Source organism: Anguilla rostrata, chromosome 2 (assembly GCF_018555375.3).
Source record: "Anguilla rostrata isolate EN2019 chromosome 2, ASM1855537v3, whole genome shotgun sequence".
Taxonomy (NCBI): domain Eukaryota; kingdom Metazoa; phylum Chordata; class Actinopteri; order Anguilliformes; family Anguillidae; genus Anguilla; species Anguilla rostrata.
The window spans coordinates 40007758-40028169 of NC_057934.1; the positions used below are offsets into that span (position 1 = coordinate 40007758).

The 20412-nt window shown below is 38.4% G+C and overlaps 2 protein-coding genes across 10 annotated transcripts; both read right to left on the bottom strand.

Moving 5' to 3' along the window:
• Positions 1-479: 479 nt before the first annotated feature.
• On the bottom strand, positions 480-7517 carry LOC135248007 (dynein axonemal assembly factor 3-like). Of its 8 annotated transcripts, none has more exons than XM_064322081.1 (12): positions 7470-7517; positions 7002-7084; positions 6774-6811; positions 4177-4270; positions 3462-3616; positions 3138-3311; positions 2887-3009; positions 2568-2690; positions 2036-2210; positions 1651-1765; positions 1029-1103; positions 480-875 (listed from the first exon to the last, which is right to left on the bottom strand). In XM_064322081.1, exons 2-12 carry the CDS (start codon positions 7081-7083, stop codon positions 737-739), a joined length of 1293 nt encoding a protein of 430 aa, XP_064178151.1. In that variant the 5' UTR covers position 7084; positions 7470-7517; the 3' UTR covers positions 480-736. The 8 variants fall into 8 exon arrangements, with proteins under 8 accessions (XP_064178151.1, XP_064178146.1, XP_064178148.1 ...); XM_064322076.1 differs by having other exon boundaries at positions 6705-6811; XM_064322078.1 differs by having other exon boundaries at positions 6705-6811; positions 7006-7084; positions 7470-7513.
• Positions 7518-8984: 1467 nt separating this feature from the next.
• On the bottom strand, positions 8985-20137 carry syt5b (synaptotagmin Vb). Of its 2 annotated transcripts, XM_064322088.1 has the most exons (10): positions 19852-20137; positions 17546-17731; positions 15399-15413; positions 14637-14815; positions 12520-12618; positions 12162-12329; positions 11067-11234; positions 10737-10854; positions 9708-9841; positions 8985-9613 (listed from the first exon to the last, which is right to left on the bottom strand). In XM_064322088.1, exons 2-10 carry the CDS (start codon positions 17709-17711, stop codon positions 9404-9406), a joined length of 1257 nt encoding a protein of 418 aa, XP_064178158.1. In that variant the 5' UTR covers positions 17712-17731; positions 19852-20137; the 3' UTR covers positions 8985-9403. The 2 variants fall into 2 exon arrangements, with proteins under 2 accessions (XP_064178158.1, XP_064178159.1); XM_064322089.1 differs by lacking the exon at positions 15399-15413 and having other exon boundaries at positions 19852-20136.
• Between the last annotated feature and the right edge of the window lie 275 nt (positions 20138-20412).

The following is a 20412-nucleotide window of genomic DNA, read 5'->3' on the forward strand; positions in this document are numbered from 1 at the left end:
AAAGAAACTGCAGAGAATGTCTTTTTCTTCATATTTTATGGCATTTTCATGTCTATGTAGTAAACAGCTTGGTGCAAATGTATGTGATTTGGTCCATTTGGAGGAATGTGCCAAATGATTGAATCAAAATGAGCACAGAGAAGCTACTAGAAAAGGTACCAGTGTGGTCCATTAACCTTAACAAGAGGCCCAGAAGCCCCAGGACCTATAGCAAAACAACACCATAACATCATAAAATCTGTTAGTCAAGTGAATAATATCATAAATACTTAACTACTATATATAAATCATAATAATATAAAAATGTACCCTGCTTGGCCAGTACTACTTTAGCACTATACATTAAAATGGACATACCTGTTCAGTTATTGACCTATATGAAAGATATAAAGAATGGCTATTTCTAATGAACATTATTTTATGTGCTCTGGAAGATAAAATAGACATTTTCTTGATTTGCAGTCATGAACACACATGGGAACTGTTTATGTGAAATGTTTCTTTATATAAAACGGCTTATTTCATTGACTGAGTTAATATCCCAGCAGTAGGTAGCAGAATACTGGACATTTGCATGCGCACACAGTTTCATTAATGCATGGAGATCTGGTATGGAACTGGAGGATAAGGATTAGGGTACCAATTAATATAATAATAATAATAATAATAATAATAATAATATAATAATAATATGAGGTTGGAAATTGAGTGCAATGCAGTGGACAGGAATGGGATGTCACATCTTTTGTAGTGTGTATGTTGAGTATACATCACTCTTTTCTGCATTTGCAGACTCAAACCCTGCCTCTCGGGTAATGTCATCCACCTTCTCTGCAAATCCCTTAACTTGATCCTTTGAAAGTTCCAGCAAGTACCTGAAAAGGAGAGAAGATAGGGAAGGTTTAAATTTCAATTATGGGTGCAGAAAAGTAAAACACACACACACAAATATCAGTATTGAGACACAACTGCCCTCACATGCAACAGCTGCCATATGAGTTGGATGCATGAGTGTGATAGAGACTTACTTGGCCAGCTCCACCACAAGAACAGCATCAGGGGCTGTGACCTGTCTCAGCGAGGGACCCAGCTGGTGAACCAAGCTGGGGAGGAAAAACAACATCAGTCACATCACAGTAGTGCCAATCAAACATTCATTAAAGCATTAAAACAGTGAGCACTGGCCAAATGGAATGATGATCTCAGGAGAGCGCTACACTGCCATTAGCACATTAATTTACCTTATAGTTCTAATATTGCTTTCATTTGTGTATAAAACACCCAAGACAAGTGACTTTTTGCCAGGAAAAGTGGTATGATATTTGTTAAACAAAACACACATGTTATGGTCAGCAATGCCTTTCTTCACATATGAGAGTGGTAGATTTTTTTAAGGTAAAGGGGTCAGCTTTTTGGGAACTTCATAATTCCCTTTTCCCATGTGCATTTTGACCAGTTGTTTCACAAATTCCTGAACTGAGTCTTTACTCCATATATCTGACTATTTTTTATTTTACGCATTTAGTATTCACTTCCAATAAGTTGCACAAAATCAACTTTCCAAATTTGCATAAATTCACGCTAATGGAAACTTGGTTACTGTTGTGGCACAGAAGAACAGTCCAACAGACGAGATGTAAAACCAGGTACCTGGCCGAACAATATATAGTGTTGAAGAGACGGGAGAACCTCTGTTTGTTTGGCAGTTTTGACAGTGCGTCCACAGGCAGAAAAGTCACATTCACTCCATCTAAGCACAAGAGCTCTACAAGAGAAGAAAGAGTTAATAGCACATAAAATATTACACAGTTACCTTTCATATAAGGCCCACGACAAGAGCTACACTTATAGAGTAACATGGACAAGCTTACGATAGCCTTCGATTATAACTATCATTATTTGAATATTAAAGTAATAAACCCCTCTTTAATAAGCACGTCAAGTTGTTTGTGTCACTGTTTATCCCACCCACTAATCGGCACACTGGAAAGGCCAGTATAATTAACATAAAATATATACATTAAGCACAGACTACCATTATCAGGAGATCTCTGACTGGCCTCTGGCAGACGTGATGAGGTTCTATGATTGGCCGAGGGGTCTTGCCCCTGTCTTTCCTGGGTGCCTTGCTGATTGGAGGGCACGTCACTCCTGCAGGCGAGAGCCTGGAACAGCTCCTGAACATTGTGATAGGAGACATCCTGGGCTGTCTGAGACACAGGAAGCACTCTGTGAACATGTTTGTAAATTATACATTCACATGCAAGAAGTTTTCTCTTGTGTAAATCTACGGATGTTTTTCATAATAGGCATTTCATTATTTTAACTGTTTGCTGTACTGTCTCAGGAACACACAAAACCATGGCTTAATTTGCATGATATACAGACAAGGGAAAATTATAGAACTTTTATTAATAATGTATTTCAACAAAACTATTTATTAAAAGAGAATTAAGTATTAAAAGAATTCAAATTTAGTCTCCATGTAGACAGTTTTGCAGAGACAATGTGACAGTTTGAGGTGCCAGCACCCTCATCGATGTAGCACAGCCACTGTCATACGCTACCTTGGTGTGTTTCCCATTCTGTATCTGGAGTAGAGCCTTGTTGTCCGTTTCAATACCAAAGGAAAGATAGGGGCTAGACACAATGTCTCCCCAGTACCCTCGAATTCCTAGCCTGTCACCCCTCTGACAAAAAGAAGAGCACATTATTAATCACAGTTTCACCATCTACAATGAAAAAATATGCCTATATTGCTACTTAAAAATGTTCATTAAATCAAAATAATAGCAGAAATGAATTATAATATCTACATGTTTACCTGCATTACAATTCAAATGTTAAATTGTTATTTAAACTATAGAGGTAAGAGTAAGTACTCACACGATTGAATATGCGTGTAGAGAGCAAGCTGTGATTGGTGGTTTGATAAAGGCCCTCCCTCATCTCAAAAGCCACCCCCGTTTCCCTCCATCTGACGTACTGCTGTTTGCTAATAACGCCACACTGAGAGAGAAATAGCTGTTATCATGTTGTACACATTTGCCGGGTGAAAGCAAAGACACCGTTGTTGTGAAAGGAAAGACAACATTCCACTCCACTTTTCTCTGGCTGTTGCTACAGTCCGCACTTACACCCATCTGATGCAGTTTCATGTTGAGATCCCAGTCAAAGCACCCCAGTCTCGAGTCATATCGGGTGCCCAAGTGGTGACGGACTCGACTGTCCCAAAGTTTTGACATGGGCTGACAGGGGGGCGGGTGGATCCATTGCTTGAATATCCTGTCCAGTTCATCTCTGTCCTTAAACTGAGAAAGAAACAGGCAAATCTACCCTACGTGTTTTAGAGGTGAAGGAGACGGTGAAAGATGTTTAGTGTATCCAGGATGAAACGGACAGATACTGAGGAGAGCATGCCAAATCGGAAAGATGGAAAGAAAGGTCACAGAAAGTCACACCTTGAGCATTGTGGTGTCCAGGCATGGGCTGGGGGAAGAGTTCAGTGTGTCTGTGACAGCCGAAGAGAGCTGCGACGCTGTTCGTTTAAGTATCTGCTCCGACTGACAGCGGATCTCACTGTTCCCAAACACTTCCAAGAACACTTCCGTCTTTTCTGTAAAAACCAGGAAGGAAGAGCATGCATAGTGGGCTAAATAATGTTAAGGACAAAGACATACTTCTTCTTGATTTGGCTCTGTACTCCACAAGTTTAAATTTTTAATGAAACAAATCACATGTGATTAAAGTGCAGATTCTCAGCTTTTTTCAGTATTTGTATACATTTTGGTCTCACCTTGTAGAAATTACAGCACTTTTTATACACAGCCTATTAAGGTAAATTAAAGTAGACACGTTTAGTACTTTGTCGCATATCCTTCGAATGCAATGACAGTTTGAAGTCTATGACCCATAGACAACACCAGGTGCTGAGTATCTTCTCTGGTGTTGCTCTGCCAGGCATGTACAGCAGCTATATTCAGCTCCTGCTTGTTTCAGGGGTTAGATGCCTTAAGTTTTCTCCTCAGCATGTTCAACTGGATTCAGATTGTAAAGTGTATCACAGCATGCACTTTGCATTGGCCTTGCCATGAGAAAGTCTTGTAAGATAGCATCTGCCAAAGAAATAACTAATAATAAGCAGCATTTCATTATTAGTGTGCTGTAGGGACTGACCGTGGAGCCCCATGCTGTGCTGGGGAGAGAGAGCCAGAGACAGGAGCAAAAGTTGCCGAGCCACTATCTCCAGACTGTTCTCCACCACCCACACCTACACAGGTAGAGAAAGGATCATAACAGTGCACACGCCCTGCTTAACACGATACAGCACATTTCTCTACCAGCCAAACATATTTTTCCCATGATAAATTAAGTTATGCATCAAGTCAGTGAGTCAGAATTTGTTGTATGAATCATTCTGTCATTGGTCTTAAAACTACAGTACTCCCGAGTGGTGCAGCTAGTTAAGGCGCTCAGGTCCTGTGGTACAGCATAAAACAAGTCATTTTGTGGAGCTTAGCTTATTGTTTTTCCTTTTCCCAGCTGACTGTTAACGGCATCGCCATTCTTCCTGATCGTCTGGCTCCCAATTCACGCCCATTCATTTTTGAGACCTCGCCAAAATTAATATTTTTAAAGCACAAACTAACTAAACATCATTGTTTCCCCTGATTTATTTTCCTGTTGAACTCAGTGGAAACAATATTCAGGAGAAACAATGTTTGTAGTATCTATTGCATATCTGGCAGCAGCACGGTGGTTTGAGGCTCATTTGATACCTTGGACCCTTGATGACTGAAAGCCATTTAGCCAACAAATGTGTTCCATACTGTATCAGCATAATTTACAGCTGAATCTAGTCCCACCCCCAATTCCCATAGAGACCCATTCAAATGCAAAGAGTTTTTGTATCGCTTGTAGGACAACCTGAAAATAAGATATCCAGACTCTGATGATGTTGATAGGTCACAGACATCAGGAAGTCATGGCATGCAAATGATATGCAACCAAATACAACATTATGTTAATTTGTCTACTGTATAAGTGAATTTCCCTGTTTCTAGCTTTTCCCCAAACAGTTCACTGCAGCAAAAGTAAACGAGCAAATGGTGGCACAGGAGGTCTCAGGAGTACGTTTGATTAATTCTTGCTAATTTTCTGACCAATGATTTGTTGTTAAGATCATTAAAATCTTAATATTTTGCCATTTTGGGCTTGGCCCATTTTTTTTTGCCCAGGAGTGTACTAAAGTCAAAAGTTATTTTTGTGGTGATAAGCTGTTTTAGGTTTAATTTGGCTATAAATCGAGAAACTATTTTTAGACTGTGTAGAAATACAGCAAGTTGAAGTTTGGTCATTTAATGCACACACCCATATGAAATTATGTTATTGTGTGCCAGGATATATCACTTAGTTAAAATTATTAAAACTTTTCCCCAGGATCTTCTTTTTCCTTTATAAGACAATAAAACATCTAAAATACTTGAGATATGTAAAAAAACAGAACTTTTGGCATTAGTACTCTGTTTTATCGATCTATTATCCGCAATATTTGGTCTGTGCTTTACAACTTTGAGCGAGGCCCCGAAAAAGAATGCAAATGAATCGAGAGCCTTACAACCGGGAGAAACATCAGTGCCTTTAACAGTGAGCATGGAAAGCAGATGCTGCTAGCATTCATGCCCTGACTGAATCTGAACCATGCCAAGGACTGCTATGGTAACTCGGCATTTCCAAGAAGGGAAGGCTCCAGTTGGCAGGCAAACTCGTTCGCATGCGTCACTAATCAGGTGTCAGCAATTTGCCTGTGATGTCACTCAATCTGCTCAGTCCTCTAAACAGTGGCTCTAGCGGCCTTGCTGGCAGCTTGCAGAGTCAAAAAAGATCAGCCTACTTTGCGTGTCTATAAGGACACGCATGCTTGTCCTCATCTTCCTGGATCAAAAGAGGATATTGCAGCAATAAGACTGAAATACTTGTAATTTAGCCAGAGACAGGATTCACCTCACAAGTGTAGAACAGCACAATACTACTCCGGAGATCTGTCCCAGCATGCCTACTTTGCAAGCAGAACAAACACTAACAATGCCTCCATGTTCAGTTCAATATGTGATGAGGAAATTTAAGGGAAACTAAATGTAAAACAGATTTGTGGTCAGTTAACTTGGATAATTGCCCAAAACGCTCACTGCACCTCATTGTCATTTATCTTTTGGCTGTAAATGTGTTCATCCTAAATTCACACTCACAAAATCTAGTGTCATTACACATCTAGTCATAATGTGGATTTTTTCTCTTATGTTGTTTGAGGAAGCATTCCCATTGTCTACCTAATGTCAACCTTATTGTCTGCCTCAGCAGTGATGCCTCATTTTATTTTAATCCAAAAAAGAAAAAGAAAAAAAAAAAAACCTGACAAATGATTCAGTCTCAGATGGTAGGCCACTCAACATGATATTCGGTGTATCAGGCACTAATGAAAATAATAGACTAAAACTGAATCAATCATGGAAATAGTTGTGCTAGTTAAAACACCAGTTATAAAAACCTTTATATTAATAATTTACACTACTGACTGCCCAATGCACGGTACAAGGTAACAGAATGTATACAGTTCACTGACACTGCAAAGCAAGGAAGTAAGATTGTTACAGACTGCACACTGACTGACAATGGCTGAAAGGGACTCTCCTTCAGGCACTCACATGCAGAGTGTCAGTGTCTTTCAGGCCAGCAATGGTTTTGAGAATGTGCCGGGGGTCTCCACTACCCACCAGTAAAATGTTCTGTTTCCCTTGCGGTCTTCTTGGGCCTGGGGAAGCAGAGAGGGAGAAAGGTGAGGACCGAGCAAACAGATTGTTTCATCATCTACCCACATTAGAAATGGCTTCCATTAGAAGAAGTCAAGAGATCAAGTGACATTGAAATGACAATTAATTAGGAAATAAATTAATACTAAGTTTAACAGTAATATAACATAAGACATTAACCATAGGACTCACCTACATTGAGGAGGTCTAGCGCAGGGCTGAACCCCCACCAGGTTACACATCCTGCACCTTCCACAGTCCTACCTGCACACATACTATCATGCCACACACCACAACACGACTGAGTTGATTAGTTTCACAGCTTATTCCTACGGTATGGCTGCATACTTATTCAAGGCTAATGGAAAATGTGCGCTAAAACTTTAAAACTAACGCACATGCAGCAATGGTAATTAGAAGTGATAAGAGACCGTTTCAGAATGCCATTTATTTAGCTAACTAGCTAATTTACCAACCTATGAATACGTCATTCAGGTCGAAATAAACACAGACCCCGCCTGACTAGTGGTAATCATATTACTAGTACTACATTAATAAAATCTTTAAAAGCATAAGAAGTTAAGGTAATTGTTTTGTTTTTAACTACTAAACATGATCTAAACTAGTTTGGCACGAATACTGAAAAACAGGCACACTCACCTCTGCTGCGTTTGGTTGGAATAGCCCACAGATCACGGTGTTGTTTCAAGTTGCTTAGCAACAGTAACCGGAAGGCGGTCTCTACAGCACTCAGCATCGAGGGAGAAAATTTTATCTTTGTGTCACATCTAAGTGTAAAATAAAAAGTGCTGCATGGAAGAATTTAAATGAATGTGTCACATGAAACTGTGAAATGAAGATTTGGAAACAATCTGCAATTGAGCTGTTACATTTAAAAATAGTAAATAAATAAATAAATAAATAAACTTCTATATGTATGAACAATTCTGTGCGTCTAGTGCTTTTCATAATAATGAATAAATGTATAATGAAAAGTAGTGAAGTGAAAGACATGCATACACATACATTATTGCTGAAAGAAACTCTCGGGCATGGATTCTGTCATTTTTCCTTTACCATGAATTACCAATAAATGAAAGTGTTTGTCATATTTTTTGTTAAGACCCAGCTGTCAAGGGCTGGGGTAGATATGGTGAGCAACATTAATAGAAATAGTGAAAGTCCATATAGGTGGGGAAGAATGGTAGTTTCCAATAAGTGGTGGGACAAGCAATAATAACCAATTCACAGAAAAGGTACAGTGAAAAGCGTTTGCTGGGGACAATAGTGACAAAAGTGCATATAAGTGACAGGCTATAAAAAAGGAAGTATGTACAATATTTACACGAGGGCAGAAGGTTCAGAAGTTACTGTTCTTAAGGGCTGAGAGTCTGTGGTAATTGATGTTCTTTCTGTGGGAGACCCTGAAAAGTTCCAAACACTCAGTGCTGTATAAGTGTAGGGCATACCGCCCCACCAAACCGTAACTATTTATTAACAATTTTAGTTGTGTATTTAGTTGTAGTTTTTTTCATTAATGCCTTATCCCGCTGTCAACTAATGTTAACTACCACATCACGTCACTGTTCAGTCAGTGATTGTGTTATATTGCTTAAGTTATATCTGTTAAAGCTGTCACATTGAGTAAGCTAGCATGTTTACCTTTTAAAGGTATACGGAACTGATGAGCCAGATACGTTTTTATTTATAGTCCATTGCATTTTATGCAGACAATTATTCCATCTGCCAAATTAAACTCAGGATATGATGTTGCATATCCTTAATCCACCTCTGAACCAATGACCCTTCAGCAACTGGGAGCTTGGGTCTCAGCTTTACATTATGGCATTGCATTACAGTAAATGTTAAAACTAATTAGGCTAATTAGACAGTATTCACGTGGCCTTGTGTTGCATACACACTAAGCTTACAACAGAGAGTTCAAAAAAGGAGGTCACTGCACACCAACCAATCAAAAGGCCGGTATGGTGCTTCTCAGATAAAGGACAATATAAGATTACAAAAGGAAAAAGTCTGGAGCGCACGGATGCAAAATAAGGCCTTTAATGGTGCAAAATAAAAATGATGCCATGTATAGTCATAGTTTTATATTGCACCATCATAGTTTTTTTTGCACCACAAAATTGTCTGATGGTGATTCACAGAGACATGGCATGTTTGCCACTTATCTTTTATTTGAGAACAGTTTTTCCTCCCCAAAAGTTTCACAAAGAAAGCATTCAAGAAAAAGTTTTTACTGAACGTGTCCCATCTATTTGGGAAGATTACCCTTACAATATACAGAGAACCAAACACACACACACACACATACAATCAAATAGGTGCAGAGAATACATTCACACACTACATTCACACACACAGAAGTTATCACTGAGGACAAAGTAAGGGAATGTAACAAAATAACAAAAGTGACACAAAAATACAAATACAGTACCATAAAAACTCACCAGAAACAAAAAAACATACAAAAGAAACCAATTAAATATTTTTTTTAAAGGAAGACGAAATAATTCAGACCAATTTTACAACGCAACACCAATCAAATCACAACCAAGAACTGAATAAAAAGTAGGTTAGCGATGGGGTCCTTTGAGGGCAGCATCCACTTCCTCTTCAGGTTGTAAAGTGTGCCATTGAGCAACAGGGCGCCTTGGATTGGCCAGCATGTCTGACCAATGGCGAAGCCCCACTCCTGTGGCCCCGTAGCCAATGAAGAGTTTGCCAATGGGATCATTGCTCCCCAGCTTGTCGTAGTCATACACTGTTATCACAACCTGCACTTTCTATACAGAAACAGAGAGAGAATAACACAGTCTGTAGACCCATAATAAGGGGATGCTCCAATACGTAAAATAAATATTTAGAGAAATGTAATACCTGTATCTGTTCAAATGGAATCTCAAAGCTGAAGCTCTCGTTGAAGTAGGGATTGAGTGTGTTTTTCTTGACTGTCGTCTTCTTCTTCTTTAGTCGCTTCCCATTGTGTTGCAGCACAATCTTAACAAAAGGATCTGAACAAAGAAGAAGGGGAAATTCCGTGATGTACTTGAAGGGGCATAGTTGACTTGGAGAGGGACGAAACAGCAAAACACGCAAGAACAATTTTAGCTAGCTATTAACATACATACAAAAGTTAAAATAGTATGTTTAAGCAAACTTATTTGATTCAAAGACCTGTAACTGGCACAGACAGATATATAGACTGATATACTGTGATTTGAAAGACCTGTTCATTTGGCTTCATAGAGCATTATGAGATTTTGTATGTGTAGGTATTCTGGAAACAGCTTAGTTTTATAAATAAATAAATTTGGCATCTGCAGTTCCACCAGAATTTGGAATATCCCATTTGCAAAGAAGCATGCTCAGACATGGCTCTTAGCTCAGGAGAGTTAAGACAAACTTGCAGTTCTTCTCCAAACCACACGGTGTCAGCCAGATGCTTCTTTGCACACCAAAGCCACAGGCCCACACACGCAGAGGGGGAGGAGAAGACCCAGTCATATGCATGTGCAGAGAGCAAGCCACGGGCGCCTGAATGGCCAACAGGGGTTGCTTGAGCAATGAACACTGCTATCCCCACCGACTGAATCCCTCCCATTTATCCCTTGGTTAACCTTGAGCATGGCAAATTATCATATTTGCCCCAGTAAAATAATAATTTAAAAAACTATCATGTAATTGGGAAGCATGTACAGTATAGGCCCTAAACAAGGGTAGTCACTGAATAAAAATGATTTTTGAAAAATATTACCCAAAAAGAAAATGTCAACTTTGAAGGTTTTCTGCAATTTACTTATTTTCTCATACAGGCAGATACTTATTTTGAGTTTTTAATCTTAGGTTTTGTAATTATATATCTGCATTTTCTAATACAGCAAGGGGGGGGGGGGGGCGGGCCTTCACCTGATAAGCCACCAACATCCATCTTTTTGAGGTTCTTGGCCTCCATGATGTTGACTGTGAGTTTGCCAGCCGTAGGGACATAACGCAGAGAGATGCAGACGTCACCCAACTTCTCTTGCTGAGAGACATACAGTTAAGTGTTAATAATACAGATATGTCAATACAAATACTTTGAAGCCAGAGATGGGATAATGGAAAGCAAAAAATTATGGGAAGAAGTAGGAGAACAATATGAGAGGAAACAATTGAGTGAATAAAGAAGTAAGAAAGTAAAAAAAAAAGCATTCACCAGGAGTTTAGGAAGGATCACTGAGGTCTGTTTCTACCTACCTCCTCTTTTTCTCCATTCTCAAGATCCCTCCATTCATGTAAGGGTTGGCCCAAGTCCACACTGTTCATGGGAATCTTAATCTCACCAATGACATCATGCTTGGAGAAACGGTCAAAGTCAAACACCTGCAATACCAGAGTCTTCCCACCCAGCTCTGCATAAGGAATCTGAATAAAAGAGGACGAAATCAAGAGAAATTTGTCACAACTAACGACAGAAGAAGGCATCATTCAATGTAGAGTGCACATTTGTCCCTGACTATCCAAATATGTATAGACTGTGAGTGCCATGCCAGTACTGGTAATTTTGTTCCATTGTGGGGGAGAGGTTAGGTTAGGTTAGGTACGCAATTAGACAAGTATATCACAAAGCAACTAACTGACAACTTACAGAGGCAAATAAATCAAATGTACTTCTGGATAACTATAATGGCAGGCCCATTCTGAAACACCTTGGTCTGGTCAGAGTTACCAAACACTGTAACTAGGTACCAAACACTCTAAAACTAGTCATGAAGCACATTACTTACTGGGGGGAAAGAGTCAGAACGTTTCACTCTGTATGCTTACATTTTCAGGGAGATCTTACATGTTGGTCTTGTGAAAGAACACATTACACTTATATTTCTAGCTTTTAGCAGGTTTTTATCTATTGTAGTATCTATTAATACAGCTGGATGTTTACTGAAGCAATTCAGGTTAGGTTGCTCAATTTAGGTTGCTACAATGGCAGTGCCTTACCTGGGAATATAACTCACATTATTGGATTACAAGCCCAATGGCATAATCATTATATTACATGGCCACTTAAATACTAAACTGGGTTTCAGCCTGCTGTGCACACCATCTGTGTGCTTCTTCCTTGATTTTATCACTTTAAACATCACTTTATCTTAATATTTCCTCATAAACAAATGTATTATTGTCACCTGGAAGAATGAGTATGCTTACTAACTATGCAAATAAAAAAAATAAAACAATTTAAAGTGACATCTGTAAAGTGGGGACTGGAAACTGATACATGCTCAGTTCAGAAACAGAAGAAGATCAGCCAAACCAGTCACCATCACTCATAAATACAATCACAACACAGACCTTAAATATAAAGGTTTCGTTGAACACTGGACACAGATTCTTGCGTTGGATCTTGGTTTCAAACTTCTTCTTTTTGTCAGGGAGCAGGTATACTTTAACATAGGGGTCAGATGTTCCTCCCATGTCCATAGCAGCTAGGTCCTGGGCTTGGAGGATTCCCACTATCAGCTGAGAGAGAGAAGACCATCAGTCTTTGAACAAATGCATACCCACTGACTGACAAGTAATGTTAGAGAGAGGCTGCAATCAAGCTACAGAAAAGGCATAACATTGGCTCTGATCCTGAGGGAGAGGTCCAGACATTGGCAGTGAAGGAGGGGCTGACGCACAGCACAGACAAACCAGAGGACACATGCACCTGAGCATCAGTGAAGTTGTAGTCCAGAGTGAATTCCAACTTCCCCAAGTTCTCCCGCTCCTTCTCCTCCCCAGCACCCTCTTGCTTATCTCCTTCTTCCTACACAGTACATTGAAACACACATTATAATATGAAGGAGGATGGACTATACAACCCATCTACTACTCTGACATGATTAAGGCTGATTGTGGTAATCTCTGAAATCTCTTCTTCACAATATACAAACAATTTAAGCCATTAGATAAAATGGTCTACTGTAAAAAAAAAGTCATAGTTCTCTGCAAAGCAAAATTGTCAAATGTAATGTTTGGGTTATTCTGGAGAATATACAATACCCTCCACAATTAATCACACTCTTGATAAAGATGAGCAAAGAAGTCTGTATAAAAGAAACAATACATGCAATTAACTATACTGTAAACTGGGAGAACCAATATGAGTAATATTTTTTGCCAAAAATATGTCACATTTATTCACACCCCCAATAATTCCTTGTGGAAAAAGTACAACAAAAATAAACATTCATCAAAGTGCTTCTTTTTTTAAAGTTAATCGTAATCTTAGGGAACTGTATTGTGGTCTCCCATGGCATCCTATTTCACTCAAATAAACAAATAAATAAAGACACCACTTTTTTCCTCTATTAGTTCAAAACCTAAGAAGCTTATAAAACCAAATCCACAAGATTGATAATTAAAATATTGCTTAGCACTTTTATTATTCATTATAAACTGTATTTTTTGTTAGTCTTCATTAAATGTGTATAATAAAATTAATTATACGAATCAAGGTACTGTAACACTGTCTCTTGCAGCACCTAAATGGAGCTTGCCTAGTGCTTACAGCCATATAGTAGATCCTGTAATCAGAGGTCTACCAGCTGAGCATCAAACTTTGTGTAAATACACCAGCAAGGCAGTGTACTTATTCTAACAATTTAAAAATGCATTTATTAACACAGCACAAAAAAAGTATGTGGACACCTGGCATCCAACCGCATAATTTTGCTGCTATAACAACCTCCACTCTTCTGGGAAGGCTTTATACTAGATGTTGGAGCATTGCTGCAGGGATTTGCTTCCATTCAGCCAGAAGAGCATTAGTGAGGTCGGGTACAGATTGGGCGATTAGGCCTGGCTCACAGTTAGCTTTCCGATTGATCCCAAAGGTGTTGGATGGGGCTGAGGTCAGGGCTCTGTGCAGGCCAGTCAAGTTCTTACACACCGTTCTCAACAAAACCATTTCTATATGGACCTCGCTGTGTGCTCGGGGACATTGTCATGCTGAAACAGACAAGGCCAGTCTTTTCGGGAGCCACAGTATATAGATTCTAATGTGATTATATGCTGTAGCATTAGGATTTGCCTTCACTGGAACTAAGGGGCCTAGCCCAAATCAAGAAAAACAGCCCCAGGTCAAGGAATGTCCAGATAATTTTGGTCATATAGTGTATTTGCATTGCAGCTACAAGCCTGACACACAACATATGGGACCAGTTCCAAAACATGCTGGTGCAACATTTTTAAAAATCATCGATAAGTATGTAATATCAAGATTATAACATGGTTCCAGAGTTAAATCTTGCATTTAGGCATGAATTAACTCCAGCTAAATTAAGTTGAACTCATGGAAAGGTTATAAATCTGGAATGAAATACAAGTCTGTATTAGTAATAACAACTACTTTATGTTTGAGAACCTTTATGATGGTTCTCAAACAGATGACTACAAAGGGGTGTTAAATCTGGATCAGCATTCAACACCTATTTAATTGTGCAGAGTCTGAATGAAACAAGTACACAGTACATGACGGCTCTAAGTGATCCATGTTGGGAAATTACATTTTATTGTGTAAGTTTTATATAAAGCCTAGACTATGCCATTGGCTCTTTTAAGGAGAAGGAGACCTTCTACAGCACTTTTCATGTTTTTATCTCACTCCTTTTTAATAAAATGGACTGACACTTGTATTTATTGGTGTCTTATTGCTTGTACGCCTTACTCATGACCTGCTGTCTCTTTATAGGGTGTTTTACGTTTCATAAAAGGTCCATTCTGACAGTATAACATGAGCTATATAATGTTGTAATGTTGCTGTGTTTTGTCTGTTTTCCTCACCTTCTCTGCACCTTCGCCTTCACCCTCTGCACCTCCCTTCCTTCTGCGGCCAGCCTTCCTCTCCCTCACTTTCTTTGCTTTCTTCTTCTTGCCGAAGCATTTTTTCACAACACAGAAGACAAAGCAGCCTACTAACGCCAGGACCACCACCACAATGGCTCCCACTGCCCACATAGGAACTGGAAAAGGGAAATATTGTAACCAAAGTAAAATAAATCTGTCTTAGAACAAAAATGGGCAGAGTAACACAGATAAAAGGATTCAAAGATCTGAGAAACATTAACTGACTATGCGAGAAACAGTTATTTATATGGACAGGTAGTCAAGAAAGTAATATAAAAATGCATATGAGATTCTGGTTCCTAAGCAACTGTGACAAAAAGAAGCTGGGTCAAGTTGCCCTGGAAACAGAAATCTCAAGCCTATAAAAGTGAGAAGCTCACAGAGGTGCAGATGCCTTGTGACATAGCTAGGAAAATGGAAGAGTTGGAGACAAGGTTGGCAAATGGGAGATACAGGGAGGTGCACTGTGCTTTACAAAATGGCAGATTTTTCTAGCATGGCAATGTAGTATAATGCCAGCAGTGTAAAACGAAACCACAGAGAATCCCTGATCTCTATGAAAAAGGCAAAACAATTGAGTTTCCAAATTCAAAACAATGGAGAGATGTGATTTTCAGTTATTTATGAGTATTAACTTGCTGAACAGACAGATATAGGTAAAGGAAAGGAAATGGAATGAAAACAAATATATGGACTCACGTCTGTGACGATGGTCTGAACAATGCAAAAAAGAGAATGGAATGAAGAAATTGAAAGTTATGGATGGACGAGATGATATAAAGCATAACACAATATACTGTGCCCATCATAATGCCTGCAGAGCACGTGAACCCTTTTTGTACTGTCTCTAGAACTGTATTCTGAATGAAGTCTTCCTCTGTGTCCAGGTACTCTCTTAACTGTATGAGATAAACCTCTTCGTAAGTGTGTTTCTGTACATCTTTACCCATTCAGTCAGCACCACAATTTTTTACAAACATTCAACATTTGTGGTGTACAAATTGAACAAATAAATGGATAAACATAGAACTAATGCATTTAAATAAATTCAGAAACTATTTGTTTTACACTTTCTTTTCTTTGTCAAGGCTGAAGTCCATCAAAGCCATTTTGATCATTTACCATTTCATTTGTGCATGCTCTCTCTTGTTCTCCATTAAATTCTTCTTAGCTCCCAGTAAATCTCTGCAATCATATCCGTTTCTTTTACTGTCCTTTACGGTGTTCCAGTTCAATTAAAGTAATCCATTAAATGATGCACATTAGCCTTAAATTTTTATGCTCAATTTGATATGCCTAAATTGATATTAAAATTCAAATGGCTTTGTTTTATCATTGATATATACATTGTTTCATATATAACATTGTTTCAACTTATATTTTTCAGCTTAATCATGACCTCTGTCTACTTGGGGTGCACCGATCATGAATTTTTATGGCCAATTCTGGTTGCCGATTTTTTAAAGCCAAATCAGCTGATTCCGATTTTGATAGCCGATTTTTAGTTTTTTTTTTAATTAAAAAAAAAAAAAAAATTTAAAAAAAACAAATAACAAAGAAAACATAATTGTTCATTTGCGCTATAGGTTATCAATACATTCAGATACATTCATCATTATTATAATAATAATAATCATTAACAGAATTATTGTTATATTGTTGTCGTAGCGTGACGGCTTCACACATGATCTGCGCCAGGGCTGCAGAACAGTATATTTTTGTAGTAAGTAGAATCAACATATTTTACCTTAAACGTGGATTACCTTCATAAGATAATGTTGAAAATCCAAATTCTGAACATGTTGCACTAGCTAATTATTCATCACAAGGATTATTAGAAGGATGTTGTCGAGCCTCTTCACTTTGATGGTCGACTATATTTTTTTGAAACCAGAATATAGGCCTACACTATACAAAGCTAAATTTGTGTGCACACAGAATAGTGTAGCTTACGTTCAATTCTGCAGGTTCAGACGGAATTATTTTTAATTTCGACAAATAAATTTCTACATTCACATTCATTTTCACTTTAGTAAACAGCTTTAGATAAACTGGACTTGCTTGAAGCTACATTGAACCTGTGGCCTCTTGAAATTCCCCATACACTGTGAAGCTATTGGCATTGAGAAAGAAAACATCAAAAACGCCAAAACTTGACAATGAATCAGTTGTATAAAATACTATCAGAACCAATAGCACTGATGAAAAATATTACGGAAAGAAGACCCAGGTTGAAAAAACATAACTTTAATGTCTGCTTTATGCACTTTGTAGCCTATTGTTTCCTGATGGCTGATATTCTAGGAAAGATATAGTGGCAGCATTCCAATGCAACTTGCACATGGACTCACATTTCTTACATCATAAAACCGGAATTCAGGTCGGCCAAAATCTGCGGGTTTCTGATTGTGTATTATGGAGTGAAAACTGCCCGGTTCCGATACACAGCCGATCAATCGGTGCACCCCTACTGTCTATATATACTGTATATATATATATATATTTTTTTTGTAACCATTTAATGCACATCTTCTCATTAATACAGAATTCTATCCTCAACACATTCATTCATAGTAGTACAAAAGAAAAAAAATCAAATTGCCTCAAGGTAATAATCTATACATATATATGGCACATGAACACTCAAGAGATAGTTAATTAGTGCAAATGACTTAATGGCCCCAGAAATGAGTCTCCAAAATGATGAGAAAACCAGCTATTCTATTTATAGTACACACATATAAACTATTTGGCGCTGGAAAGAAATATTAGAAACGTTAGTCTTACTCATTGTGTCCGAAAATCGTGCATGCCATACTAAATCTGTGGAGGTTCTTACTACTCACTTGGCAGTCTACCCAGCTCATTCATAAACTTTGTCTTCATGTTGTTGAAGTTGTGGCTGGGGTGGTGAGCAGGCGGAGCAGGGGCTAGGGGTGGTGGTTCCTGGGCAGGGGCTGACTCTGGCTCAGGCTCAGATGGCTCGGCCGCTCGCCGCCCTCTGACTTCCATTCTGGCCAATCTTATTGTAGCTAGGTAATGGACATATCGTGAAGAACATACACATTGTGCATTAGTGCATTGTGAAACCACACCAACCATATATCATATGGTTATTGATATTATATAAATGTAATGTAATGATAAAAATAAATGAAATGTAATGATATTATAAATTACTTTTTTCAGTTCCACTGCAAGATAAATGCACAGAAAATGTACAGTAAGGTGAGCATACTATGCAATATATGCATGTAATAGAAAATGAACTATAGTACCTGGTAAGTTATATTATCTCAGACCGTTGTCTCACAATATGAATATGAGTACAGGGAACAAATAGGTCCATATTTCTTTAACCTTTCCATGTGTAAACTCTAGAGTCTTGTTTCCTGCATTTCCAATCCCAGTTTATTCCCCCCTTGCTTTGTGCTACTCTCCTTCTCTGTCACTCCTCACTCCCTGTCTCCTCCTGTTTCGTTTTCCAGCTGTTTTGCCTACCACTGCATCACAATCTCTCTGTTACTCCACCCTCTCCCTCCTGGCTTAATGGGTTCTGCATTGAGAAGGCGGTTACATACAATGGAACTCTAAGCCAGCTGCCCAACATGGCTGACCCTAATCCCCAGTCACTCTCTCCTCCCTCCCTGTTACACACTATGTTATCCTTCCCTCTCTCCCAACAGACTTGTAACAAGATTAACTGCAAAAATTAATCCAAAAATCCCAAAGCTTAAGTAAATAAGGGACAGTTTGGCTCCACCCGCTTAAAGCCCCTCTTCTTCAGTCCTCATGTTGGTACTGTATATGGGGTAACATGATGGGTGTTGTGGTTTTGATTGTGTTCTCTATGGAAAGCAAAGAGCAGAGAATCCTGATCCTTGAATATTTTTATCCTATCAGGGGATTTCATTATCTGATTGAAATGGCTACCAATGAATATTGCTCTTATGCTCGCTTCATAGACAAAGCATATCAAACTCTTATTACAGCATACATAAACAGCATCTAATTGGCAACCGCGGCAAATGATTTTAAGCAAATGTGATGTGGATTCATCAATATTCTTATGTAAGTCATTTACAAGCTTAGTAGCATTTGTGAGGAGAGTGGGGCGTATTTGATGGGATGTAAGCTATTAGATGGAATATATGGCTATGTTGAACCAGATCACAGTATTATCTTCAAATTAAATGGGAGCAATACTCGCTCAAGGGAATCAATATCAAGTGATAAGACTAAAATGAATGTGCATACCAGAGCTCTGAGTGTGTGAATTCCACAGACATAGAGGCAATGCTGTTCCCACTCACTGTCTTTTGACAAAACTAGTATTGCAAAATAATTGGTTAATAATTTTATGAGGGGTTTCTGCAACTAGACTGAAAGAAGTATACTTAAAAATCGGGCAGCATGTTATAGTGTTACCAGTTACTGCCACAAATAATTTTTAATTAGGATGAAGACACCATCAAACTTCTAACATCCTGCAACCAATAGAAAATTTCTCGATTGTTGTTTTTACAAGCTTCTATTTTAGCTGATGACGCAACAATCCATGAGATGCTCTGCTAGATAGTCACAGTCAAAGTCATGTAACGCAACTCACCATATAGGCTACATTAAGCACTTTTTGAACTTTACATTCTATTCCATGATCCATTGTTAGTAGATGTCAGTATAATACACAAATATCTCGACAAATATTTATGAGAGCATGTTTAATCAAAACATCAATAGTGATTTCTTGTTCAGTTAGACCTACATTCCGATATGGTGGCATGAATACATTAATAAGACATTCGCACACACTAGAGTGGCTGCGCAGTGGGCGGGGTGTGGGAGAATTCATTTAGAAAGCAAAGGTTATGGTTTAAAAAATAAACAAATATGTAACTAAGTTGATTTGTTTGTAGTTATTGCGACTTTTCAAAAGCAACGGACAACACGTTGAAGGAGTACATATTTATAGCCTGGCAATCAAATCAATTCCCGCGCGAACATCAAACAGTTTAATTTTTCCCTGCATGTAAAAAATACAAAATTCATATAATCTATACATATTAATAATGTTATGTGCTGTATGCTCCAAACTTACGAATTACTATGCGTCAATGTGACGTTAAATAATGGATTAAATGCATGTACTTACCCACAGGCTAATATTTTTATTTTTGCGAACGATGTGAGAATACCTCCGCGCTGAGAGCAGACAACTGTTGCACAACCTTTCCCTTTCTCTCCCTTGAACATTCACCTAACCACCTTTCAATATTTTCCTTTTTTGCCTGCAATGCACAACACTACCCCCTCTCCACCCCCGTTAAGCCAAAGCGTAGTCGAATTACTAAACCAGTACTCAGCTTAATCTCTTGCTCTCCCCCTCCTCTCGGTCAGCTACACATCTGTTGCTGTATCTTCCTTCTTCTCAAATTAAAAATCGACATACACAGTATATTTGTCTTAGTCTTTAAGTTAATAATACCCATGTCAATTTACCAGGAACAACATTGACTGGTATTTCATTGGTAGTTTTTTTCTGTCAGCAGCTGAAGACAACTCATCTCCCCTTTTTCTAATCATCATAATATCTAACTTAACACACCTGAAGGCAATTTACAGTTAAATAGGTTACATAAATATGTTTTTTAAAATTATTGTACAGTTTAAATATGTTTCTAAATACGTATTCACATGACAGCGACTACACTGG